The sequence below is a fragment of the Lemur catta genome, chromosome 21 (genome assembly GCF_020740605.2).
Source record: "Lemur catta isolate mLemCat1 chromosome 21, mLemCat1.pri, whole genome shotgun sequence".
In the NCBI taxonomy this organism is placed as follows: domain Eukaryota; kingdom Metazoa; phylum Chordata; class Mammalia; order Primates; family Lemuridae; genus Lemur; species Lemur catta.
The window spans coordinates 21,932,591-21,960,309 of NC_059148.1; the positions used below are offsets into that span (position 1 = coordinate 21,932,591).

At 40.6% G+C, this 27,719-nt stretch overlaps 1 protein-coding gene across 1 annotated transcript in view; it reads right to left on the bottom strand.

Moving 5' to 3' along the window:
- FBXW8 (F-box and WD repeat domain containing 8) overlaps positions 1–27,719 on the bottom strand; it is a 100,631-nt gene that overhangs the window by 32,471 nt on the left and 40,441 nt on the right. Inside the window, exons 5-7 of the mRNA XM_045534241.1 lie at positions 25,808–25,965; positions 6,300–6,496; positions 2,556–2,762 (exon numbers count right to left, since the gene is read on the bottom strand). Coding sequence (XP_045390197.1) covers positions 2,556–2,762; positions 6,300–6,496; positions 25,808–25,965 — 562 coding nt within the window. The remainder of the gene's footprint in view (positions 1–2,555; positions 2,763–6,299; positions 6,497–25,807; positions 25,966–27,719) is intronic.

Below are 27,719 nucleotides of genomic sequence, written 5' to 3' on the forward strand. Positions count from 1 at the left end.
ATGGAAAGTCTTGCCTCTGCAAAAATAAGTAAAGTTACATAGATGAAGCTTGGCATTCATCTTATTTTTGAGTGAGTAGCATTCATGTTGGAGAAACAGCTCAATGCAAAGTTATCACCAGCACTACTAACAACCAGCCATTCACCCACACAAGTGTTTGGAGGTTTGGTGCTGTACTCACAAAATATTTGGATGACTAAATGCTACTGTCAACTTTCAAAGAGATATTTAGAAACATTCGTGCAGGAAATTTACTACCATTCTTAATTTTAAAACACCAATGAAAAATACCAGGAAACCAGTCATTTGAGGGACTATATATTTTTAAACAAGAATTTTCATAAAATCAATGTATTAACTCATTCTTATAATTACTGCTTTTAGTTGGGTTGGAAATTTTGAGAGGAATCCAAAAACGCCTACTTACATCTGTACCTAAAAGATCCTCCCAGACTAATTTTGTGCTGAACTATCCCCTTAACTAGTTTCTCAAATGTACCCACTACAATTGTATCACTACAGGAATAAATCCATTCAGATAAGTCAAAGAGAAAGGGGACCTGCCGGATAAAAAATTTATTAAAAAGATGAAAATTTTAAACCAGACTAGTATTGAATGTAATAACTACCACCTCACCACACTGAGAGCTCTAAAAATAAATGAGATAACAAAAACTTGAAAGCATAGCAGATGAAAAATTAGAAAGCAGTCTCTCCTCTCTCAACAAATGAGCTCACCAGGGATCAGAAAACAAAGTGTTTCCAGGCTGGGCGTGGTGGCTCACGCCTGTAATCCTAGCACTGTGGGAGGCCGAGGCAGGTGGATCCCTCGAGGTCAGGAGTTCGAGACCAGCCTGAGCAAGAGCGAGACTCCGTCTCTACTAAAAATAGAAAGAAGTTATACGGACATCTAAAAATATATATAGAAAAAAAAATTAGCCGGGCATGGTGGCACATGCCTGTAGTCCCAGCTACTCGGGAGGCTGAGGCAGAAGGACTGCTTGAGCCCAGGAGTTTGAGGTTGCTGTGAGCTAGGATGACGCCACGGCACTCTGGCCAGGGTGACAGAGTGAGACTCTGTCTCAAAAAAAAAAAAAGGAAAAAAAGAAAGTGTTTTCGGAGCTGGAGAAAGGAAACTGCCTTAGGAACCAATTCCTACACCTTCCCCCACTTCCTGGGAAGCCAAAACATAGGAGTTGCAGCATCACAGCCTTTCCAGCTAAGACACAATGGATATACTCCCACAAAATCGGCTGAGATGAGCTCAAAGGGAGCACTTTCTCAAGGTGAAATTTCAGTACATCATGCATGTTTTCTACTCCTCGATCTGTCTTCCTGGATGAAGAATATGTTACTGGAATCCAGGATGTTTCAGTTCTTGAGCATTTACTAGGTTGCAAAACCAGTGACATCTACATAAGTGAAAGGTCAAATATATGGGGGAAATAAGATGTGAAAATCACCACCATAGGCCAGAATCAAACTGAGTGGTAGAACTAACAGGAAGCACACAGTGCTAGTTAAATCTCACAGCCACGCACTATGTTGAAAGCTGGACAATACATCTTTCCATTTACTCCTACAACTCTATGAAGTGGGTACTATTATGAACTCCATTTTACCAATAAGGAAACTGAGACATAAAGAGAGAGTCTGCTGACTTAGAGATGCTCTTTCCCAGGAACCCCACCAACTGCCAGAAGAGACAGCAGCAGGCAACTGTGAGAAACATAGAATGAACAAAACTTCATCCCTCTCTCCCCTGATCCCACTGGAAGAGAAACAGAGTCCTATAAATCAGCTTTTAGACTAAGTACTTGGCCTACAGTCAGGATAGTAAGATGCCAGGGAGTGATAAAATATAGTCATCATTCAAAGAGTTTCACTTACAAACTTGTCTCCCCGCTCTGGCTCAGAGAGTGTCAGAAGGTACTTTTATGCACTGTTGCAGAGAATGTAAATTTTGATGCAGCCTTTTTAAGGGGCAATTTAGCAATGTCCATCAACATCTCAAGTGCACATCCTAAATATATGCTGCACTAGGACTTTAGCAAGTTGCAACATGCATTGTAGTGCTGCCTATGGTAGCTCAAACAGTGAAAGCAACCTAAATGCCTACCAGTGAGGGGACTGGGTAAGCAGATGCTGGACTCCTAGGGAGAAGGACCTGGAGAAATGCTGACATGGAATGTGCTCTCCAAGGTATATTATTGAGTAAAAAGGCTGGGTACAGAGCACTACTTATACTATAATCCCATTTCTACAAAGGTGTGTTTCTAGTGCACAAATGTACCTATATATGCATTAAATTTTTCTAGAGGGATACCTAAAAGCTGTTAATAGTTTCTTCTATGCAGTGAAGCTGGGGGAAGGAAGGAGAAAGAAAATCATCACTTTTCATTTTATATCCTTTTGAAGTGTTTCAATTTTTTTACCGTGCTGATATACTGCCCTAATACATTTAAAAAGGAAAATGGTCAGCTTTTTTCAACTGCCTTCTAAAAAATACAATCTGTGTTCTTTTTTGTTAATTGTACATCTTGCTATTTTTGTACCTTGTTTCCTTCGTACACCCATCCCAGACTCTTCACACCAAAAGCAACCTGGTTGGCTGAGACATCTAGACACGTGACAGGCTGGCCATAGACGTAGTGGAGGGTTCTGGCTGAGTCTTCGGCTTTTAGCAGGTACACCAGATCTCCAGCAGTGGCTACTGCCACAGGGTACCTCCCAGTGTTTGGAACTATTTCAAGGTAGTCAACCTATTAAAGGATAAGAAATGTTTAGTTCTACAAATTCACCCTGACTTGGTCAAAAATATGCAATTCCTCCTACTTTTCAATAAGACCAGCAACTCAACAGAAAACGACAGGCAAAGGGAGCATTCACAGGAAATGAAACACAAACAGCTCTTACAAAAATGAAAAGATGCTCATCATAAGACAAACACAGGACATTCCTAAAAAGAGAAATACAAAGTAAAAATTCATTGAGATAGGATTTTTCACCTGTTGTATCAGTAAAGGTCAAGAAGTCTGACAGCACAGTAGGCTGGAAGTGAACAGGGGACAACCATGTTTGTGGATCCCACTTAATGTTGGTGGGGACATAATCTGGTCCAACTTCTATCAAGGAAAATCTGGCAACATTTATCAAAATGCTAAATGCACATACACTCTGACCCAGCATGTCTACTTCTAGGAAGTTACTTACAAATAAACTCACACGTATGCAAAATGATTGTGTATGAGCTTATTCACTGTAGTACCATTTTGTCATAGCTGAATACTGGAAAACCCTAAACATCCATTTCTAAGGGACTAATTGAGTAACTTTACAGGACATCTATACATTGGAATACCACACAGCCATAGAAGACAGCACGAAGACATTCTTTATAAACTGATAAAAATGGGATAATCTGCAAGATAAATTTGGGGAGGAAAGCAAGGAAGCAAGGTGAGTAACAGGATGCCCAGTGTGCTGACGTGTGCACGAGGTCGTGGCAGAGGAAGTTCACAAGGCACTGGACTTGCACATGCGTGCATCTTCTAACAACAGCTGCCTGTAGGAGGGAAATGGGCTGTGGGATGGGACCACAGGGAGATTTCCCACTGCCAGCCTTATTGTGTCTTTTAAATTCTGAACCACGAGGGTGTAATAGCAATTTTCAAAAAATAAAAGGGTTTTCTTTTAAAAAAGAAACTGAATAACTAAAATTCATTCAGCTCCAAATTAGCAAAAAGCTTATTTTAATATTTATGCAAATACCAAAAATGTATGGCCAAAGGTTAAAAATTTCTGTGCCACGGCACTCATTCTAGCCTGGACAACAGAGTGAGACTCTGTCTCAAAAAAAAAAAAAAAAAAAAAAAAATTTCTGGGTTATTCTGCTCTCTCCTGGTCTCAATGTCATGCTGAGATTCCACCGAGGGTCCATTTGGCCAGGGCAGGAGGGCCGCTACAAACAAAAATTGTGCCTACCGCCACAGTACTCCTGACTACACTCCCGCTAGCACTTCCTCTAATTTGCATGGGTGTGAGGAGCACCTTTCAAGAAAAATTTACAGACCCTGTCTCTACTAAAAATAGAAAATTTAGCCAGGTGGCAGTGGCACGTGCACCCACAGTCCCAGCTACTTGGGAGGCTGAGGCAAAAGGATCGCTTGAGCCCAGGAGTTTGCGGTTGCAGTGAACTATGTTGATGCCACGGCACTCTAGCCTGGGCAACAGAGCAAGATTCTGTCTCAAAAAAAAAAAAAAAAAGAATAATTTGCTTTTCTGTCTCCACAACCAGCACATTTCTCCCTGGTGCAGGTTTTCACTTCCCTGAGTAAATTGTGAGAGTACAAATGCTGAAGGTGAGTCACACTGTGTAATTATGAAAATCCACAATGTAGAAGGACAGCATTGCCCTGACAATATGCCAAATGAGTTCAAAAGCCCGAATCCTGAAGGCTGTCCAGGGAGCTTGAGAGAGAGAGTAAACATCCGGGTGACTCTGCTAATCCTTGGGCCCAGCAGTGTGAGTGGCAGCCCAGCATCCCAAGCCACAAGTCCACCACAAAGGACAGACGCTCTAGGCTAATATTACAAGCCCGGGAACACCGCCATTGCTATTCAGGGATTGTATGTGGGCAAGACAACAATGGCCCAGCTCTACAGGCCAGGAGGTGCCTTTTCCAGGGATACTCAGCGCCTTCTGTGGCAACCCCTCACCCAGGTGACAAATAATTCATAAGAAGTGTTATAAAACATGCCTCCAGCAATGGCTGCTTGCTTCCTCTCACTCCTAAAAATCATTTCTTATTTTCCCAAAACTGATCTTCAGTCTAGCCCTTTAAACTTCATCTTCATGTTGGACTTCTGACAGACCACGAGGCTCAGGTTGATGGTGCTGTGCCATTTGCTGGGGGCTGTAAACTACTTCAAAAAGCTCCCAGTCTGTGCCAGGATGCCACCTTATTGCCAAGGCAGGATTTATATCTTATAGAGGGACTCAAATCTTAAATAAGTGTCTGAGTCCATATATTAATACTTAATCAGGGACCAAATAATAAGCACTATGGTAGTTTTGAGAGCAAACAGAAATATTATTAGAAAATATCAGAAATATTAATAGGAAAAATTCAGATTTTTCTAATAAAACCCCAAGATGAGACGACAGCATCAGGTAGTTTTGGGGAACACTACATCCAAAGTGCAGAGACCTGGTCCACAACGGGACAAGAAGCTCGTGAAGGTGAATTAGCGGGTAAGTTATTCACATTTAAGATGATTTTCACCAGGGAAGAAAGAGAGCCACCAATTCGTCACTCAATGTTGCCTTTTCTGTTCACTCTCCTACCAATGTGCAAATCAAGTTTGTTTAAATTAAATCCGAACTCAGCATAGATGAATTTGAGCGCTTCCTTCTCAACACCAGATCTCGTACTATGCAAATACAGAGGTTCACATGCAACTGAACTCTGAGATAAGCTCTCTGCAAAGAATTCTTTAGCCTGGCTGAGCTTCACACGTGACATCTTGGAACAGGGCCACCCAATTAACACTAACTTAAATCTACTTTCACTCAAGAGTGACTTTTAATTCCAGATGAGGGCTGGGCTCCATGGCTCACACCTGTAATCCCAACACTTTGGGAGGCTGAGGCAGGAGGATCGCTTGAGGCCAGGAGTTTGAGATCACCCTGGGCAACATAGTGGGACCTCTGCCTCTACAAAAAATAAGAAAATTTAGCTTATTTTGAGGTGACATATGCCTGCAGTCCCAGCTACTTGGGAGGCTGAGGCAGGAGGATTGCTTGAAGCCCAGGAGTTGGAGGTTACAATAAACTATGATCACACCACTGCACTCTAGCCTGAGTGACAGAGTGAGACCCCGTCTCTTAAAAAAGAAAAAACTCCAGGGGACCACTAAACTCATTCTCAACTTATATATTAGGCCAGAAACTAACCTCAGATTTCCAGGAGTGAGAGTCCATCAAGTTAGTCTAAAGGAGGCTGAGGACCACAGTGATAAGAAACTCTGGTCCTGAATCCAGGCCTAAGGTTTCAATCACAACTTCTTAGCTCTGAGACCTGGAGCAAGTCAATTCACTGCTCTAAGCCACTACTGGCTTCTCGGTAAGTAGGGAAAATGATAACTACCTATTCTGTAAGGCTGTACTTAGATTTATGGATGTTAAGACCCACAGGAAGCTCTGAGTGAATGGGAGCTGATGACACCATTACTATTTGTTTATATTAGACCCAGAGATTCTAAGAATGGAAAACAAAATGACCAGACTAAAAGCTCACCAGTTTCTGCACTTCAAATTCTGCAGTTATCTGCCCGTAGCCCTCCTCATTGGTGTATAACATTACAACATCGAAAGCAGATGCTGTGGCAACAGTTGCATCTTCTCGGCTGAGGGCTATTGCCTGGATTCTTGCATCGTGCTCAAAGCGATGAATAGGATACTTTCCAGTCCTTAGATCCCAAATATTAAGAAATCCTATGTAGAAGGAAACAATTGCAGGTAACAATTTTTGATTTATTTCATTAAAATTAACTATAAAATATGCCATATAAAGAAAATTTTTAAATAAATGATAAATTGGTAAAAAGTATTTACATCACATATAACAAAAAGCCAATTTCCTTAATATATAAGGGGCTCCTGAGATTCAATAAGAAAGGAAAAAAACAATTGAAAAGTGAGCAAAAGACTATGAGGATGCTGTTCACAGGAAAATATAATGGACATTTAAACATAAGAAAAATGTAAAAAGTCACTCACAATTAGAAAAATACAAATAAAAACTGCAATATGATACCATTTTTCATGAATCAAATTGACAAAAATAAAAACTTTCATAAAACATTTTGTTGTTATAGAGAAATAGGCCCTCTCTTAAATTGTTGGTGAGAATGTAAACTAATTCACCCACTTTGGAGGCACTGAAAATAACATAACCTACTACACAGGATTACTGGGTAGAAGAAAAGAGACCAACCATACAAAATGCTGACAACAGGCCATTCCTTTCTCCCTTTTATTCTTACCTATTCTATAGGGCCTGTTGTGTTATAAAACATTTAATCTATCAATAATGCTAATATCATCTCTCTTGCTCATCTAGACATCCAGTCCTATTTCCTATAACTTCCTATCACCTTGGACAGATAAAGATTTTCACTCTTCTCTTTGCAACCCATCTTTTTTTTCTTGCCTTCTACTTTGTCTCTAAACTGTAAATCCTTTGAATTTAGTATCTTACTATAAAGTATCATTCCCTAAATAATTTTAGAGAATTGGAAAAAAATAATACGTTTGGGTTGCTCTGCAAGACTATCAAACTGTCAGGAGGCTAAGTGATTACAAACAAAAGCAGAGCCTTCTTCAAGTTAAATGTTACTTCAAATCTAAAACACAGTGTACTGGTGTAAGAATTTCAACAAATTGGGGGGATAAGCAGATCACAAAAGGCTCCACAACACATTTCCCTGGCAAATATTTTGGCAATTCTTTCCATTCTGCCTCAGAAGAAAAAATACAAGGCAGAAAATGCCTGCGGCTCTACACATTAAATAGGAGATAGGATCTCCCATTCCAAGATGTCTTAACACATGCCTCTTCCAAATATTCTGCACTGCACTTGTTTTGAGACATCACAACAAACAGTCTTTACTATTTAATAGAAATAAAAGTTATTTGTACAGAGCTTTCAAGTGGACACTTTTCATGTCTACCTCTGAGCACTCACTTCCAACTTGGGAAGAGTATCATCATACTCCTCTCACCGAGGAGAAGAAACAGAAGCACCCAGTGCTTAAACAACTTGGTCAAAAGCCACTTGGTGTGTCATAAGGTTGGGCTGGAATTTAGCTAGGAAAGTACAGGATGAGCGGCTGCATTTACAAGTGCATAAAATAACTACGAGCTCGATGAGTAACTGACATACACCACCAAACTCACCCTGTGTGCTGCCAAGCATGGAAGCTATTTAACCACAGCTCACTCTAAGCACACATGGAGTTTATCTATAAACACATTTTTCATTATTAATCAAGTATTGGTTTTGCTGGCATCATTTTTCTAACAGAGCTGTTAGAAATATGCAATAAAATACCCTTCACCACAAGGTTGAGTTGCACACAGCTATCCTAAGAAGGGTCTTTTTGGAAAAAAATGTTCTAGAGCTCCATCAACTTAACAGTCAAATCCTCCTCTTCTGAATGCCTGTTTGTCTTTTTTAATCTCCTCTACTTCAGTTATAAAGTATCTCACTTGATCAGGTCCTCAATTGTCCATGGCACTGGTATCACTCACACCGTCGTCACTCAGCATCACTGTTAGGAGCATGAACATTGAGGATTGTTATGTCCTCTTGATGAATTGATCCTTTATCATATGCAATGTCCCTCTGTGCCCCTGGTTATTATGATCTTTTCTCTGAAATCCACTTTGTCTGATACTGACATAGCTACTCCAGCTTTCTTTCAATTAATGTTAGCATGTGGATATTTTTCCATCCTTTCACTTTGCCTTGCATCTTTATATATTTAAAGTAGGTTTCTTATAGACAGCATATAGTTGGCTTTGCTTTTAATTGGGTATCTAAACTATTTATATTCAATGTGATTACTGATACGGTTGAGCTTAATCTACCATTTTTCTGATTGTTTTCTGTTTATCACATCTGTTCTTTGCTCCCTTTTTTCTCTTTTTCTGACTTTTCTTTTTTGGATTGACAGTATTTGGGTTAATTGATTATGTATTTATTCCATTTTAATTCCTTATTAGCCAAAACTCTGTTATATTATTTTAGTGGTTGCTTTAGAATTTTAACATACCTCTTTAACCTACCACAGTCTACCTTCAAGTGGTATCACTTCACTTATTGTGTAAGAACTTTACAGCAGCCTACTTCCATTTCTTCCCTCCCAGCCTTTGTGCTACTACTGTCATACTTTTTATTTCTACATGTTATAAACCTTATACAATCTTTTAAAGAGATTTAAACAATAAGAATAAAAAAACCAGGCTGAGCACGGTGGCTCACGCCTGTAATCCTAGCACTCTGGGAAGCTGAGGTAAGAGGATCACTTGAGGTCAGGAGTTCGAGACCAGCCTGAGTGAGACCCCGTCTCTACTAAAAACAGAAAAACATAGCTGGGTGTGGTGGCATGCACCTGTAGTCCCAGCTACTTGGGAGGCTGAGGCAGGAGGATCACTTGAGCCCAGGAGTTTGAGGCTGCAGTGAGCTATGCCACTGCACTCTAGCTGGGCCGACAGAGCAAGACTGTCTCAAAGAAAAAGAAAAAGAAAAAAAGTCAATTCTGTTTATCCACGTAATTACCACTTCTGGTGTTCTTCCAATATCACTTTTAACAATATTCTAAAATCCTGCAACTTCTGCAAGGTTTGCAATTTCACTTTGAACTGTATTGTTGGATATCTGACCCAAAAGTACACAGGCAGGATGAGCAGGAAGAGACACAGCAGCTAACAGAATGGGATGCCTGAGTGAAAGCTAATTTTATAAATGGTCTATTTATTAGTTAATATAGTATACCATGGCTACTTTTATAAGCTTAAAACTGCAGGGACTTGAATAGTGAATACTTAAATCGTAAGAATGTTCTATAATACGATAGTTGATCATCATTCATGTTAACCAATATTTAGCCAAAAAGGAATCAATGCAATAATACACTCAACAAGTATTAATAGTTATTGAGCCCCTGTTTTGTACCATGGTACTAGGCACTGGGGATACTGCAGTAAACAAAACAAAGACAAACAGTCCCTGACTGCATGAAGCTGACATTCTAGTGGCACCTACCAACCATCTTGTTCGCAAGCACAAGGATATGATCCCTATTTTCACAAAACACACATTGGAGAGAAACTTACTTATAACTAAAATATGAAACACAACATGGAGATACATACAAAATACAATGGAAAAACAGGCAAGCTTGGCTTTTTGTCATGCTGTCACACTATTTTAAGATCCCAAAAAGGAACAGCTAACTTTTCCAAATATTTCGGCTTGAACTGGGTCCATATCTATTACATAACTATTAAGGAAGAAGTAGATAATGACTGTTAGAGCCAAAAAAATTCACTTCTCAAATGGGTTTTTTTTTTAATTTGATGTAAATTCATTTGAAAGGTCAAGTTTTATCATATTACAGACCCCACAATAAGATGGTTTCACTCCTGACACTGTGTGTATTTATGAAGTGGCAAGACTGTATCTTGTTCCTTCTATATGCACCTTCGGTAGTGAATTCAGAGTGCTGAATGTGGCTAAACACCAATAAAGGTTTGCTGAATGCTTGTCTTGTGTTTTAGCACGGGAATATTTGGTTGTGAGAAACAGACAACCACTGAAGATGGCTTAAACACACACAAAAAAGGAACTGGGAAGATATGAGGCTATTTCATGGAGCCCAAGGACAGGAAGTACAGCTGGAGATGATGAGGGATCAGAACCAGGAGCTAGGAAGACATTCGGAACCAAGGCAGTGTGTCTCTTGTGTGTACTGCACACATACTTCTCACTTCTCTCTGCAATTGTTTCATTCTTCTCTCTCTCTCTTCACAAACCAGCTTTCTCTAGTCCCTGAGTACATGGAGAAAAATGGCTGTCCTCACTCCACAAGGTTTTCTACTCCAAGTACACACCAAAGTCTGAGTCCCAATTGTTCATCCCCATCCATGAATCAGCTTCCTCCAGGACTGCGGTCCCCCTCTCTTGTCCAACCAGCTGAGGCCAAAAGACTAACTCAAATACTATGAACATGCCCACCTCTAGAGAGCCTGGGGAGGGACCTCAGAACAAGGAGACACCTCAAAATATGTCTTTTATATCTTACCTGCACATTAGGCGGAGGTAAAACAAGAGAAAAACTCTCAGCAAACATAAAGGGAGTTTCTATGCAGTTTCTTAGCAGGGACTTAAGCAGGTCTTTGTTGCAGTTCCCCGCACCATGTGTAATCTTTCAAAGCTGGAGCTCACAGCCCCAATTTCACCCTACACCAGGAAAACAACGTAGAGCAGGTGTCTTTCTTCTTCCCTAAGTAAACCTCAATAGCTAGATAAAAGATGTTTAATTAACTGTGAGGTAGTGCTGGGATTTCAACAACACTGTTCCACTCCTAAGAAATATGAAAAGGGTGTAGACAAAAGAAGAAACTGGGTCTCTCAAAAAATCTGGAAGATGACAACGAGTGAGGACCATCAGCCCAATAAGGTAAATAGGGCTAGGGCCTGGCAGTCCCACCTGCTCCCTGCCCTCTGGACTCTCTACCTTGACTAGCGGCAGCCAGGCTAAAGGAACTCCGAGCTCAGCCTAGGCTAGGAACAGTCATTAACGATGACATGAGTAACGATGGCCAGTCTTTTGAGAAGACATAAAGCCTGCTCAGCAGCTGTGGATGGGCACCCATGCCAGTCTGCAGCATGCCCCTCCCACCTCCCAAAGGAGGCCAGCCAGAGTGTGGTAATGAAACTGCACATAGTGGAAATGGGATCTAAATGAGTTTAAACTGATTTATGTTAGCTTTTGTAAAGATTACTCGATATCTGGAAAGTGCTACCACTGTGAAATAATGTCGACAATCCTTAAGACCTCCGTCTAATGGTACTTGCACAGAATATTTATATTCCTCGTCATGGGAACAAGGACCATAATGGATACCATTTTTGTTTTATTAGGGATGCATATTTAAATTAATCTGCTATTTGCCTAAACAATTAGCTGCTTCTGTTTGTGTGCACAAAGCCAAAACTGCAATTAGGCTTCCATCAAAAAGATAAGTCCCAACTAAAACTGTCCCAGTGGAGTCATAAGAGCTCAGGGCAGAACTTTCCAAAATTACTTTTTAGCATAATGGTAATTATGTTAATTGCTTGAAAGGTAAATAACTGCTGAACTGGTTTTGGAAAAAAACACAATTGGTACTGCAACCCCCCCCCATTTGATCTTTTCCTGTACCATCAAATTTAAAACAGGTTAACAATTTAGAAAGTCACAGACTGGTCCCTTCTTGAACTACAGAATTGGTTTTGTGGTCTTTAGTGCTTTCTTAATTAGAACTTACTTCAGCCATGAGCTCCCACCCTCTTGGGCCTGCACAATAAACACCTGAAGCTTGCTCTCAGCTTCATGGTTGTTAAACAGACAGGATCAATTAACTGCGTTCAAGGAACACTGAATGAAGTTGACTATTTATAAAGACAACTGGCAGTCTCAATTTCCACCACGTAAATAAATACCTGCCTATCGGAAATTAAGCAGGAGTCAAAAGAAGTTTGGCAACCAAAAGAAAAGCATTTTAATAAAGATTTTAAATATACCCATAACACTCACTAAACATGTATTTCTTCATTCATCACTCCACAATTCAGGCCAGGGACATAAAGGTAGCATAAAATTGGAGAAGACAAAAGACATTTTGCTCTGATGGAAGAGGTGCAGGGGAGATCAACATCAGTGCAAACAAGGGCCATAAAGAAGAGCTAAATCACGGAGGGTCTCGAGAAAGAAAAAAGCTGAATGAAGTTGACTCTTCACTGAGCTACGGTACATGTCATCCTCAACGTTCCAGCTGACCACAGCTCTAAAAGCTGAATTCTGATGCCTAAGGCTGAAAAACAATAAATAGGAAACATTCTGGAAGCTGCACGTTAGATTGACAAGAATCTGAACCAGCAAGATCATCAATGCAGAAACTGAGTCAAAAGAAAAGTAAGATTCACTATATCTAGTAGTTCTCAAGTTCAAAGCAGAAAGAACACTTGAGAAAGAAGAATCAAAAATGAAGAGACAGCAAACTGAAAAGGAGGCAACCAGTATATTGTAAGACTATGGCAATGTGACTAAATAATATTTACAGTTAAAAGTCAAAGGAAAAACAGATGAAGAAGGTGAAGACTTTGGTCCAGCTCTTCTACAGGGGAATGTACTAGAAGGCAGATAACGTGAAAGAGACATCACCATGCATGCAGCCACTGGCTCCAGCCAATTTCTTCCTACAATATAACTGATACAGGCTAGGCACAGAGGCTTGTAATCCTAGCACTCTGGGAGGCCGAGGTGGGAGGATCGCTTGAGGTTAGGAGCTCGAGACCAGCCTGAACAACAGGGATACCCCGTCTCTACTAAAAACAGAAAAAATTAGCCAGGCGTGGTGGTGCATGCCTGTAGTCAGGGTCACTCGGGAGGCTGAGGTGGGAGGATCGCTTGAGCCCAGGAGTTTGAGGTTGCTATGAGCTAGGCTGACGCCACAGCACCCTAGCCCGGGCAACAGAGCAAGACTCTGTCTCAAAAATATATCTATATATGTGTGTGTATATATAACTGATACAAACATGATCGAGAATATACCCACAAGAGTACATCAGACACTGGCGGTAGTGGATGACTGGGAGGAGATCGCAGACGCTGGGAGATCACCACGCCGAGTGCTGGTAGATTTAAAAAAAAAAAACAAAAAACCAAGAGTACTTACTCTTTGCTATATACTCTTTAGTACTCTTCGAATTTTTTCTACATGTACTATTTAAAATCTTCTATACTGTAATCTGTATACACTTTTTTTATAAATGTGATTACTGATTTTTCTCTAATCATAATCCATATGACTTTATAATCAATATTTAATTCTGATGTACAAAACTAAATTAAAAACTGAAATTCTACTATGACCCATTAATGGATTAAGGTGAATCAAACTCCAAAGGAGTCCAAAACATCGCCACCACCTCCCCTGGATCAGGTGGGCAGGAAAGCCCAGCACAGAGCCTGGCCCAGGACTGGCAGTAAGTTTTAGCCTCCTTGTTCTGTCTCTTCTGTTTGAAAGTACTGTTTATTGCTAAAAGGAAAGTATGTATATCATCAAAAATATTTCCACTCACATGTTGAGTGACATAACTATATAATATTTAGAAATGTGTAACTTTAAAATAATGCTGATCACTATTAAGGCTGAGAAATGAGTATATGGGGGATGCATCATACTATTTGTTCCATTTTGTATGTTTTGAATTTATCATAATAAAAGGATTTTTAAAAACAATTTGAAAGGTTATCTCTAACAAAAGTAAAAATATAAACTTGTGTTTTACAAGTGTTTTGAATAGCCACACTGCAAACTTAGTGTCTCCTCTGATCTACAGTGAAAATTCCAGCGATGACATTTTATAGCCTAAAGAAATCCCATTCCAAATCCTCAAAAGATCTTAAAATTATACTAATTAATCCCCTTTCAATAAAAGTAATAAATGGCTCAAACAGAAAGCAGGGGAAAAAAACCTATACAAAGATTTAGATTATGGCAAAACTGTAGTCAGGTCTGAGTTACCTAACACCGAATGAGAAATCTGAAACCACAGATAGTCTAACATCTCACATGGGCATTCAGAGTGCATCTGAATGCAAATCTCCCCACCCCCAGCCAGTACAAGGTTTTGCCACAAGGCCCCTGCATGTCTGGGATGGGGTCTAGAGTCTCCCTCCTGTGGGCCCGCAGAGTGGATCACAACAGCCCAATACAGATTTCTCCTCTGAACTCCAGACCCACGTGGCCACCTGCCTTCCAGATCAGTAACCTTTTTGTTTGTTTACTTCCTGAAGTAATTTTGAAAAACTAGCTTCCCTTTCACATTTTATATATAAAGCTGACAAATTTTTGGTTGTAAGTTTTAAGGAGTGGCAAAAATGTAACTTCTGGCATATTTGCAAATATTGACATTTTAAAATAAAATGGTTACACCATTCTTTGAAAAGTACTCTTTGGAAACAAAATACCAAAGATTAGATACTCATCATCATGTATTTTTTAAGAAGGAAGGAATTGGGGGTGGGGTTAGCCCAAAGATAAGCAGCAAGATACAGAAACAACGTATGCCAAGAATCCCTAATTGTGTGACTGCCACCAGAACAACACAGGGGTACCATCTCAGGCTCCCAAGTAAGCCAGACACCAGAAAAGGGACAGGTGCATTCTTTTCTAAGTAATTTAACATTTTTTTTAAATGGCATTAAATAGCTATGGAAATAAATCTAATCTTATTTGATACTATAATCTAATATATTCTTTTCCTAATTTTGAAATAATTTCAGACACAGAAAAGTTGTAAAAAATTATACAAGGAGTTCCAGTATAGTTTCACCGAGCTTTCCCCAAATGTAACATATAACCACAGTAGAATGATCAAAGCCAGGAAATTAACATTGGTACAATATATTTAAATCTATAGCTGTGACTTCAATTTCTTCTGCTGTCTCACCCACATCTTTTCTGGTCCAGGATCTGATCCAGAATTCCACATAGCATTTAGTTACCATGTGTCCTTCCTCTACTCCCATCTGGAGCAGTTACTTAGTCTTCCTTTTGTCCTTCATGACCTAGACACAAGGAAGAGTATTGCTCATTCGTTATGTAGGTCTTTCAGTTGGCTATTTTCCTCATGTTTAAAATCAGGTTACACATTTTGGCAAAAATGGCACAGAAGTAATGTGCCTTCTCAGTGCATTACATCAGGAGGTACATGATGTCAAAGTCTCATTACTAGTAATGTTAATTTCCATCACTTGGTTAAGGTGGTATTTGCTGGGTTTCTCTACCACAAAGTTACTATTTTTCTCTTGTGGAGAGATAATTTGAGACCACGCAAATATCTCATTACTCACTGCTATGGTCTAAATGTGTGTCCTCTCAAAATTCTCATGTTGAAATCCTCGCCCCTAAAGTGATGGTATCAGGAGATGGGGCCTTTGGGAGGTGATCAGGTCATGAGGGCAGAACCCTCATGAATTCGATTAGTACCCTTATTTAAAATAAATAAATAAGGCCTGAGACAGCTCGCTGCCTTATGAGGAAGGGCCCTCACCAGACAAAAAATTCCAGCCTCCAGAACTATTGTTCACACATTTATAACATGAGTTTATGAGACGTTCACCTTACTGATTTTAGCATCTCCTGATGATTCTTGCTTACAATTATTGTACTGCTTGCAAACGGTGACTTTCTATTTTTATAATCCCTTCTCCATATGGTAATTGAAATCCCACTGTAAGGAAGAGCTGTCTCTTCTTCCTCATTTATTCAACGATATTTTTATGCTAGTATGGACTCACAGATACTCACTTTATTCTATAGGTTATAATCCATTTCTCCCTGCTTTTGCCATTGGGAGCTCCAATTTAGTTTCATTGTCCTACAGATAAAGCTCAGTACTTTTTTTTTTTTTTAATATCCTTACTTTCTGGTCCCACAAGATGTTCCATATTCATCTTGGATTTACCTGCCCTAGGCCTGGTTCCTTTTATGGAAGAATTAACATTTAGAATCCCGATCTGGGCACTACCTGTGCTTAATGTTAACCAGGGAAGCACAATATATTCTTATAACACTTAGAAATTAGATTTAGCAAGTCAAGGTCTTTGCCTGAAAGGTCAAAAGTCAAGTTCTTAAAAATATGCAGGAAAACATTCCATGGCCTTGGAATAGAAGGCTGGGAAAAGCTGCTTATCTAAGAACTCCTTTTCGTGATACTGCACAATCCTGGTTTTTAAGTCCTGTTTGGGAGCAGAGTTCAGAGAAAGGAAAGAGGACCAACTCAGAGTATGCAGACCCTATTTCTGGCCAAGCAGCTGCCACCATGATCTCATATACACAACACCCACTTTTTTTTTTTTTTTTTTTTTTGAGACAGAGTCTCGCTTTGTTGCCCAGGCTAGAGTGAGTGCCATGGCATCAGCCTAGCTCACAGCAACCTCAAACTCCTGGGCTTAAGCGATCCTCCTGCCTCAGCCTCCCGAGTAGCTGGGACTACAGGCATGCGCCACCATGCCCGGCTAATTTTTTCTATATATGTTTTTAGTTGGCCAGATAATTTCTTTTGATTTTTAGTAGAGACGAGGTCTCGCTCTTGCTCAGGCTGGTCTCGAACTCCTGACCTCGAGCGATCCCCCCCGCCTCAGCCTCCCAGAGTGCGAGGATTACAGGCGTGAGCCACCGCACCTGGCCGACACCCACTTCTTTAGATTCCTTTGGAAATAGGTCTGAATTAAAGAAGTGTTATTATAGAATTAAAAACTCAGAAACAAACTTAAATCATTAAACATGTTTTGGTGGCCATGGAACCACTAGAGGAATTCTATTCTTGACTATTCATTCAAATATAGAACTGAGCAAGAAAGCATTCTTGTCTTCTAATCTATCTCAGAGACACTGTCCCTTCTTGCTAAGCAAAAACAATTAACTTTGAAGAGTAGCATCAAGCATCATGCAAAAAGTATTAAAATGGCACTTTTGCCTTTTAAAAAAATCAGTTTTACTGAGCTATAATCTAGACGCAAAAAAAAAAAAATTCAGCAACTTTACGCATACAATTTGATGAGAATGGACAAACATACAGCCCTGTAATCAACACCACAATCATCATACAGAATATTTCTGTCACCCAAGAAGTCCCCTTTGCAGCCAGTCCCCTTCCCTTAGTCCCAGCTCCTGGCAACTACTAACATCTTTTCTGTCACTACAATTTTGCTTCTTCTAGGATTTCACATAAATGAAATTTCATATAGTATGTACACCTTTGCACCTGGGGTCTTTCACTTAGCATAATTGCTGTTGAGATTCATCTACTTTGTTGCATGTAGCAATAGTTTGTGCATTTTTACTGACATGTAGTATCCCACTGAAATAATTTCAAAATGACAGAAAAGCTGCAAGAACTCCTATATACTCACTGTCCATTGCCAGCTGTCCCAAGAACATCCTTTGCAGGAAAAGGATCCAAGCCAGAATGATGCATTGCACTCAGTTGTCATGTCTCCCTTGTTTCTTTCAACCAGGAATAGGCCCTTAGACATCCCTTGACTTTCATGACCTTGACAGTTTTAAAGGTGCAGGCCAGTCATTTCGTGGAATGCCCCTCAATCTGGATTTATCCGATATTTCTTCACAATTAGACCAGCCTGTGCATTTTTGGCTAGAATATCACAGAAGTGATTCTGGTTCTTCTCACTGCATCCTGTCACATGGCACAGGATATCAATTTGTACCATTATTAATGATGTTAAACTTCATCACTTTGTTAAGATGGTATCTGCCAGGCTCCATTGCAAAGTTACATTTTTCTCCCTTTTAATTAATAAGTGTTTAGTGGGGAGATTCTTTGAGACTATGCAAAATCCCATGCCTCAATCCATTCTTACCCACTGGTTTTAGCTTCAATTGATTTTTTTGGTCTCAATCAATGCTTACCATGATGGTTGCCAATTAGTGATTTTCTGATCCCATCATTCTTTCTACATTTATTAGCTGACATTCCACTGTAAGGAAAATTTCTCTTCTCCCTTTCTTTTATTCATCTATTTTTTTTTAATCAGTGTATACTGGTAGGTACCCATTTTATTCAATGGGTTGCAATCTGTTACTATTTATTTTGATACTCAAATTGTCCCAGATCTGGCTCACTTCTGCGTTCTTGTGACATATCACCATCATTCTTCAAGCACTTCCTCACTTCCTGGTACAATCGGATGTTCCAGGCTTACTTTTTTCTCTCCCTGCTCTAGCCCTGGAGTCAGCCATTTCTTCAGCAGCCCTGTCCTTTTAGTGGAGAGTGGTATTTTCAAGAGCTGGGTTAGGTGTGCTCACTGCTACTGGCCATAAGTGAACACACACATAAACACACACATACACCTCTGTTTGCTTCTCTATCTAGCTCAACACCGCAGATTCCACACTAACACCCCTGTTGCAGTCCAGCCCCACAGGGATCATCCTGGCTATGCCCATGCTGTACCTGTACCTCCCTTCTCCAATGGTAAGAAAACAGGCTCCCGTAATGCTCAGTGTATTTACCTGCTCAATCCCTCTGTATGTTGCCACCTCCCAAACTCACCAGGTGCTGCCTCACTCACATTACCTCCTCACACTGTCCCTGGCTCTGCTGGGCTACCTTCCTACTCCACTTGGGCCTGCCTAATGACTTTTCGAATGAAAAGGCAGGCAAGCAGACACATTTTGCTTTTAAAACAAAGATATATTCATTCCACAAATACACTTATTTCTGCATTGATAAAACCCTAGGGTTCAGAATGAAATAAACACTACAACCAAAACTGCAGATATTGAAAGGGAAATTAAATTCTCTCACTTAAAATTCAATTTATCTTCCTCAGAAAACCAAAGAAATTCATGTCCAGTTGTCATTAGGTACATTTAAGAACTTAGGCAATTTATTTCTCTAGTCTAAGCTATCTTCCAAAAGCTACCTTGTGCTATTTATTCCTTAAGTTTTTAACCTCAACTGTAATCAAATGGAATAGCTAATTTGAATGTATGCATCATGCTGTATACTATTAAGTATCAGTTTTCAGTAGAACTACCCCCAATAAACCAAAGGATTAACACTAAATTTTGTGTCATAAACTCAATGTGCCACTGTCTTCTACATGAGAAAAATTATTTCAAGTTATTCCCACTACGAACTTCAAAAAGATATAGTTATCCTAGAAATTGGTCATTTGCCAGTCTGTGCCTAATAGCATGAAAACTTCCCTTTCCAGTGTTTCTTAAATTTGAGAGCTTGCAGATCCCTAAGGATTCATCTGCGGACCACTCAGCGTGAACAATTCATTACAAGGTCAATATGGGCGCGTAGGTGATCACTAGGCCCCAACAGCCTGTACACACAAAGTGCAAATTCACATACCGCAATCCCAAAGCACAGCTCAGTCACAGGGTCAAAGATCCAGGTTATTTTTTTAGTATTGCCATAAAAATAAAAACATGGATTTTTAAAAAATTCCTAGAACTCTCACAACTCCTACCTAAGGCCATCTCTGTGGACTCCCATGTGAGGAACTCTGCCCCGTTACTCCGTTATAATGCATATTCTGTCCAAGGCATATATGAGTAAGTATAATTTCAAGCTCTTCTTACTGAAGAACAGAAAAACTTTTAAAACAGCGTTTTCATTCAGCAACTTCCTCCATCACATAATACGGTCTCTATGGCTTGTCTATGAAACAAAATATAATATCCTAGAACATGCCAGGTGGCAGTCAACTATGAAGTTCAATGCCCTAAGAAAGATTTCCTAAACAACAAAACCACCTAACTCAGAACCTTGCATTTATATTTTTTAATTTTCCTCTGAATATCTTTAAAATGTGAGCATTCCTACTGTTTAAAAAAAAAATAGTTAAGTTTATAAATGTACCCTATCTTTTAGAAGGACCATACCTGGTATTTTTTGAGTTTTTGTTAAAGAGTTGTTTAATTCAGCTTTGTTTGCCAAGTGTCTGAATAAGAAGTACTGCTAGACCTAAGGGTAGGCAAAGGTATCAAGGCAAGAATGGATTATTGAAACTTTTAAGAGAAAAATGACTGGAAAAGAAAAGTATTGACAAAAGCCAAAATTCTCCACAATCTAGTCAACTGTCCTAGCCATCTTCCAAGCAGCGCTTCAGCATGTTAAAAATCTACTTCTAAAATTTCAGTGTTCACAAAGGGGTAGTGGTGAAGTTGTTATACTGCATTCAAAGGTCATGCATCACCTTCAATTGTCATCACCAATATACATCAGCGAAACTAAGAAATGATTTTTTATTAAATATGAAATTGTAAATAAAACTTGAGAAACACCTAGTCATGATTCACAGCCATCTCACTAAAACACGGTCCTACTGTCCACTGCTAAAACGAAGCTTGAGAGACTCACTCCCATCCATTGTTAATACGTCAGTAAATGAGAAATCACAGTCACTTCGGCCCAGAGCAGGCACAGTCCCAGACAATGGAGCATGTGTGTGTTCAGACTATTGTTCTGGGAGTGCTGCACAAGTGGATAAGCCACTTTGCCTTGCTTGATGGCACTACATAAAAAGGACTGTTGGCTGTCCCATCTAGGTTTCCACATGCTAATACGCACTGGATCTTGCCTCTCCTCTCTCCACTGAGGGGGACGAGTAAGAACTTCTTTGCACCTAAGAAGTGTGTAATCTCATTTCTCACCAAAGAGTAAGCGTTCAAGACAAACTCTGTGACCAGGGAGCGGGTTTCGAGCACTCTGCCATTCCCTAATGCTGTGGCACCAGGCCAAAGGCAGGCAAGCATGGAGCAGATGGAGTCCTGGCAAGGTCTCCGCTGTCCCTGCATTAGCAGCATCTGCTCATTACTCAGAACCTTCGCCTGCTTTATCTAATGCTCCAGGAAAAGCATTTTGATTTGATTCATTTCGGTACGGTAACGTGCAACACAATTAGTGGTAAAATCAAACTGGAGGACGGCCAGTGCTGACAATCGGAAACAAGGCAGAAGAAATATGAGGCCAGTGGGTTGGAATTCAAAAAAATCACAACTGTGGATCACCTTGCCAAATCTCAACAGCCCAGGTGCGTGTACAGTGTTCCTGCAGGGCAAGGAGGCTAAAAAGGATGGAGGGATGACTTGCTTTCTCCCAAAGCAGGTCACATCTCTCCCCCAGATCCTCCTTCCATGGAGAATGCCTGTGTAGACTACCGAGGGGGTGTCGGTGGCTACAGAGCTTCACTTTGGCATGACCAGAGAGCTAAAGTTCATTAACTCATTTTATATTCTTATTCATCTTTTCTGTGGGCACAGTCACAAATTTTGTACAGCAGACCCCACAAAGTAAATTTCCTTTTTGCCGTGTTTTTGCCTAAAAAGTGTTAGTTAGCTGCTCCTGGAAAGGAACAATATAAAAATGTGGGTTTAACTATTTGATTCTGTCTTTGGCCAGAAGTAGCTATTCATGAAAATGTTGGTATAAATATCGCAGCGTCAATCTGCTAAACTGAAGTGAGAGCAAAGATAAAGCTACCTGAAGTCTGGGGAAAGAATGAGAAGTTGTTTATCACAGAAATAGTAACCACCCAGATCAGACTGGTAAAACAAGCTCAGCATGAGAAAGAAAGAAAACACAAGAGCTCTTATAAAAGAAGTAACCTTTAATATCAAAGTGAACTTGAGACAAAAACCAAAGATTTCACCATAAACACTGCAGCCTTGGAGGAACTATAGATTTTACCTAATTGTAGAGTGATCATCTTCCTGAGCGTTATATGAAACCCAAAAGGACAGACTAACAAACTTAATGGTGTAAACTTAAACAGCCAGACAGACCAACTGAAACTGAACATAAAGTCATGAAACAGATCCAGACACAAAATGAATCTCATATCTAAAAGCTTATAAAGGCAACACCTCAAACCAGGGAGGTAGAGAAGGGCTTTCTAAGAGAGGCTGGAAAAAAGATATCCTTGGATCCTTATCTCATACTAATCCAGAATGAATTCTATATTGATTAATATAAAAACATTAAAACCAGCCATACTAGTAACAGGGGAAAAAAAGAAAAAAAGAAGGAACTAGGGCCAGGTACAGTGGCTCACACCTATAATCCTAGCACTCTGGGAAGTAGGAGGATCACCTGAGCTCAGGAGTTCTAGACCAGCCGGAGCAAGAGTGAGACCTCATCTCTACTAAAAATAGAAGAACTAGCCAGGCATGGTGGCATGCGTCTGTAGTCCCAGCTACTTGGTACTGGGACTGAGGCAGGAAGATCACGTGAGCCCAGGAGTTTGAAGTTGCAGTGAGCTATGATGATGCTATAGCACTCTAGCCCAGGTGACAGAGTAAGACTGTGTCTTTAAAAAAAAAAAAAAAAAAAGGCAAACAAAAACAGCAGTAAAACACCATTTTCACATACCAGGAACAGTCACTGTCATATGCTTTTGGTGAGACTAAACTGGCAAAACTTTCTTGAGGGCAATTTGGCAATATTTATCAAAACCTAAAATAGCCAGAGCCTCCGACTCAGCAATCATTAGCACTTGAGCCCATGGCTACACTTGCACAAGTCCATCACGGCATTTGTTCAAGGATATTGCTTGCAGTACTGTTTTCAAAGACAAAAATAAACAACTCAAATGCACATCAATACGGGCCCTAATAAATAAATTATAGCACAGACATATAATGCAATATTACACAGGCATTAAGAATAAGGTTTACTCTGTAAGTGCTAACATGGAAGATCACCAGGATGTGTCATGAGGTGAAGAAAGGTACAGAAAAGTAAACAGAGTGGGACCTATGTGTAAGATGTGAGAGGGCCTAGAAGTGTGGGGACAGGGAGGAACATTTCGACTTCTTTTTGGATATATTTTCTTTGACCTTTTTTTTTTTTTAAGACAGAGTCTCGCTCTGTTGCCCGGGCTAGAGTGCCATGGCGTCAGCCTAGCTCCCAGCAATCTCAAACTCCCGGGCTCAAGCAATCCTTCTGCCTCAGCCTCCTGAGTAGCTGGGACTACAGGCATGTGCCACCATGCCCAGCTAATTTTTTTCTATATATATTTTTAGCTGTCCATATAATTTCTTTCTATTTTTTAGTAGAGACGGGGTCTCGCTCTTGCTCAGGCTGGTCTCGAACTCCTGACCTCAAGCGATCCCCCCGCCTCAGCCTCCCAGAGTGCTAGGATTACAGGCATGAGCCACCGCGCCTGGCCTTCTTTGACATTTGATATACATTTTTGCTGTATTTGAATTTTACCAATTTTTTTTTTTTTTTTTTAGACAAGAGTCAGCCTCGCTCACAGCAACCTCAAACTCCTGGGCTCAAGCGACTCTCACGCTTCAGCCTCCCGAGCAACTGGGACTACAGGCACGTGCCACCACACCTGGCTAATTTTTCTATTTTTAGTAGAGACAGGGTCTCGCTCTTGCTCAGACTGGTCTGGAACTCCTAAGCTCTCGTGATCCTCCCGCCTCAGCCTCCCAGAATGCTAGGATTACAGGCGTAAGCTACCACACCCAGCCAAATTTTACCAATTTTTTAAACCAAGTATTTAAAATATATTTTAGCAATCACTTGCCAAGCATTTACCAAAGAACATAGATTCTTTATCACATCTACATTGTTCTCCAATATTTCTATGCAACAATGGGGATGAGGGCAACAAAAACAATTCTAACCAACAATATAAGGCCAGCAGCAGGCTCAACATGGTGGCTCACACCTATAATCCTAGGACTCTGGGAGGCCAAGGCGGGAGGATCACGAGAGCTTAGGAGTTCCAGACCAGTCTGAGCAAGAGCGAGGCCCTGACTCTACTCAAAATAGAAAACATTAGCCAGGCATGGTGGCGTGCCCCTGTAGTCCCAGCTACCTCGGAGACTGAGGCAAGAGGACTGCTTGAGCCCAGGAATTGGAGGTTGTAGTGAGCTATCATGATGCCACCACACTCTAGCCCAGGCAACAAGAGAGATTCTGTCTCAAAAAAATAAATAAAAATAATATAAAGCCAGCAGCAGCATACTTGCACATCACCTCAAGCTTTATTTTCAAGCTCACAAGATGAGAGATGTGGGCTGCAAGTAAATCAGGTGCACATTTCTACAAGCATCTCTGTGTTCAGGATCCATAAACAGCACTACCACTGCAGCACGGCCTGGGAGACACAATCCCTTCTGGATTCACTGCGGACTTCAACCTCAAGCAAATTATTTAACTGGCTTCTTTGGACCTCAGTCTCCCCATCTGTAGAAGAGTATGTGTGTGCACATTCATATGTGTGAATGGCATGGTGAGGCTATGAAATGATTCTAAAACTGCATGATTCTACCTTAAAAGTACTGCAACTTGTCATAGGTGATTTGGAAAAAAAAAAACAACTACTGATAATTTGTAAAGTAGCAAACATGCTTAAGCTGCTCTTATGTTATCTATCCAAGATCTCAATAAACATCTCAAATATTAGTAATTATGCCACAGTAAAAGCTTAGCTAAATTTCTATAGGCTGAAAAGGAAAACAGTGTCTACTAACATCAAACCGAAAGAACAGAGTTCATGTTGCTAAAGCAATAAAAATATTTTCAAGATCTCAGTCCTAATTTTTATTTTAAAACAGTATATGGATAGAAAATTCCCCATAGCCACTGTACTATAGTTTTGTCCCTCTGTGCCAACTGCTGATGTTACACTGACTCTAAAGATTTGCAACGGTGCTATGATATCAACACTAACATTCTGAAATATGTTGTGGGCCAACTTTCAGACAAGCAGGGAAACAAAGCTTTTGGAGATTCAAAACTTCACAATATAACAGGGGTTAGGAGCATGAGAGGCAGGTGTATAGCACATCACAGCCATTGAAATTATTATCTGCATTAGCTATAACCTGTCAAGTATATCTTTACATAAGAGAAACTAGTTTTAGACTATTCTTACCTAGTTCAATAAACCCATGGCTGCTCAAAAAGAATTCTATCAGTGCCAAAGAGACAACGTATTATTATCAATTATCTTCTCTGGTATATAAGTTCCAGGAAAAGGTAGGCACTGACTTTCATTTTTCTATGTCCATATTTGTCAATAGATTATCTATGTCTATCCCCTTTTCACTATTCTTTTTGGGCTGAGCAGAGGCTAAAGGAAAAGTAGGCCAAGTATATTTAATATTTTACACCAAACAAGTTATTTGCTTAAGATGGCTTGGCTAGCCTTGTGTCTGGCACTAACACCCAGCCTGACAGTTCCAGTAGGAATTAAACACCAGTTTTAATGGGTGCTGTGTTCCAATGCCTACTAATGCATTGAGGGTTACTGGCCAGCTTCTTCACATAAAGGCAAAAGTGAGTATGCGTGTGAACATGTGTGTGTGCCCACATGTACGTATGGAGGGATTACAGGGGGGAGCCGGCCACAGCTGCTTAATTTTTGTAAAGCTTTTTTTTCCTTAATAGGGAGGAGGATTGTGGTTACTTACCATCCTCATAAGCTGCTACCGCCAGCGAGCTGTTTATCCTCACAAAGGAGACATATGGCTGCATTCCAGACTCATCCTCCTCATACTCTGATTCCAGGAAGGGGGCTACGTAGTCCCAGGTGCGGGTGTCCCACACTCTCACGTCCCCTGATGTATATCTGGAAAAGAAGGACACACTTGGTTCCAGAAGGGGACTGAAGAACAGGGCCGTGGTGGGAGAAACGTGGAGGGCCTTAAAACAACAGAGGAGTAAGATTTGGTCGGTGTGGAACCACTCCTGTGGCACTGTTTAGACGAGTAATTCCAACCGGAGAAAATGTCAACTAGATGACAGAAGGCTGTGAATGCGTTTCACATTCTCACAGCACAATGGTGACAATTTCAAATGAGAAAATGATAATAAGAAGTGGGTCTCCAGATCTCCTTGCTTTTCCTTTTACGCTATTATAACCAATCTGCTACCGTAAGTTCTCCCACTGAAAGGATCACTAGCAGAAATTTGTGTAAGCAACACTATTTACACACACACACACACACACACACACACACACACACACACACACACACGAAAGACAGAGATGCTGCAAGGATACTAAGAACTAATGTCTTACAGGCACAGGCTTTCTAATACCTCATCCATGCATCAGATTTGACTGATTAAAGTCCCTGAAGACTCATTGATTTGCTGAAACAATTAAATCTTGCCTTTAGCAGCCAGACAGTGCTGCCTTCTCATGAAAAGCTCTTGCTGAATGCATGACGCTCCCTGGCTTTGCCTACTTAGAAAACATGAGCGCTTACTCTCTGCTATCACTACTGCCCCTCCAACAAATGACTCTCTCCATCAAACCAAGGCAGGGCCAGAACCTGCTCAGACACAAGGCCCCCCGGATAATGGAATGGACAGATGATGAGATGGGGCGATGCTTGCCACTGGTATTTAAGTTCAGTTGCTTCATCTGCTACAGAGAGGTTCATTCCACACCTAAAGCAACTGTGTGTTATGGAGGCAGACAGAAGAAAGGCCTCTAAGGCCTCATGCTGTGTCCACACAAACACAAAGATAGGCAGACAATTTTAAGGGGTTCACCGTCTTCCTGAGGCCCTAGCCATAGTTCCTTTGGGGTTTCTTTGTAGAGCTGAACAAGATAACCTCTGAGATTCGTTGAAACACTGAAATCTGTTGATGTGATACCTTTATGAAATAGCTATAGAAGATCAATCTCAAGTAAGATTTCTTGATAAAGAAACTAAGAATGCTCTGATTCAGGAGTGCCTCATTTACTACAGTACATCTACAGTAAACAGGTATATTACACCGTCCAAAGGTCGTTCAGTCACACCAATTCTCCAGGTTGGAGAACTCGGCTCTCTACCTATAGGACAGCACTTGGAGCGTGCATGTGCTATAGAGAGCACAACTGGAGAGACGTGCTTTCTGAAACTAGGTGCTGTACCTCTGACCACTGATCCTCTGGTACACAGAAACGCTCACAGCACAAGGGTCCTTAAGCCCGGCACTGAGCAAGCAAGGGCAGATATTGACATCACTCCAGCCAGGGCACAGCCACTGGTTCCCAGGCTCTCAGGCAGTGGTCCGATCACCCTTCTCAATGAGGAGCCCTACACCAGAACACACACCCCATACCCCACTGCACCCAGAACAGTGGGCTCAACTTGACACCCTGAAAACAAGTCGGGCTGTTCTCTGCAGTAAGGCCACTTGCTTAGCGACAGAGACACTGAATAGGGATAAGAGCTTGAATTTCTAGACTGTGTGTGATTAGATTCTTAAGGTTAAATTCTATGTGAAAGGAACTAGCTGATTCAGAAAAAATAAGGAGGATGGCAAAATCTTTCAGAAATACAGAGAAGGTAAGCGAAAGAAAGAAAAAGCAAGCGAATTTAGGAG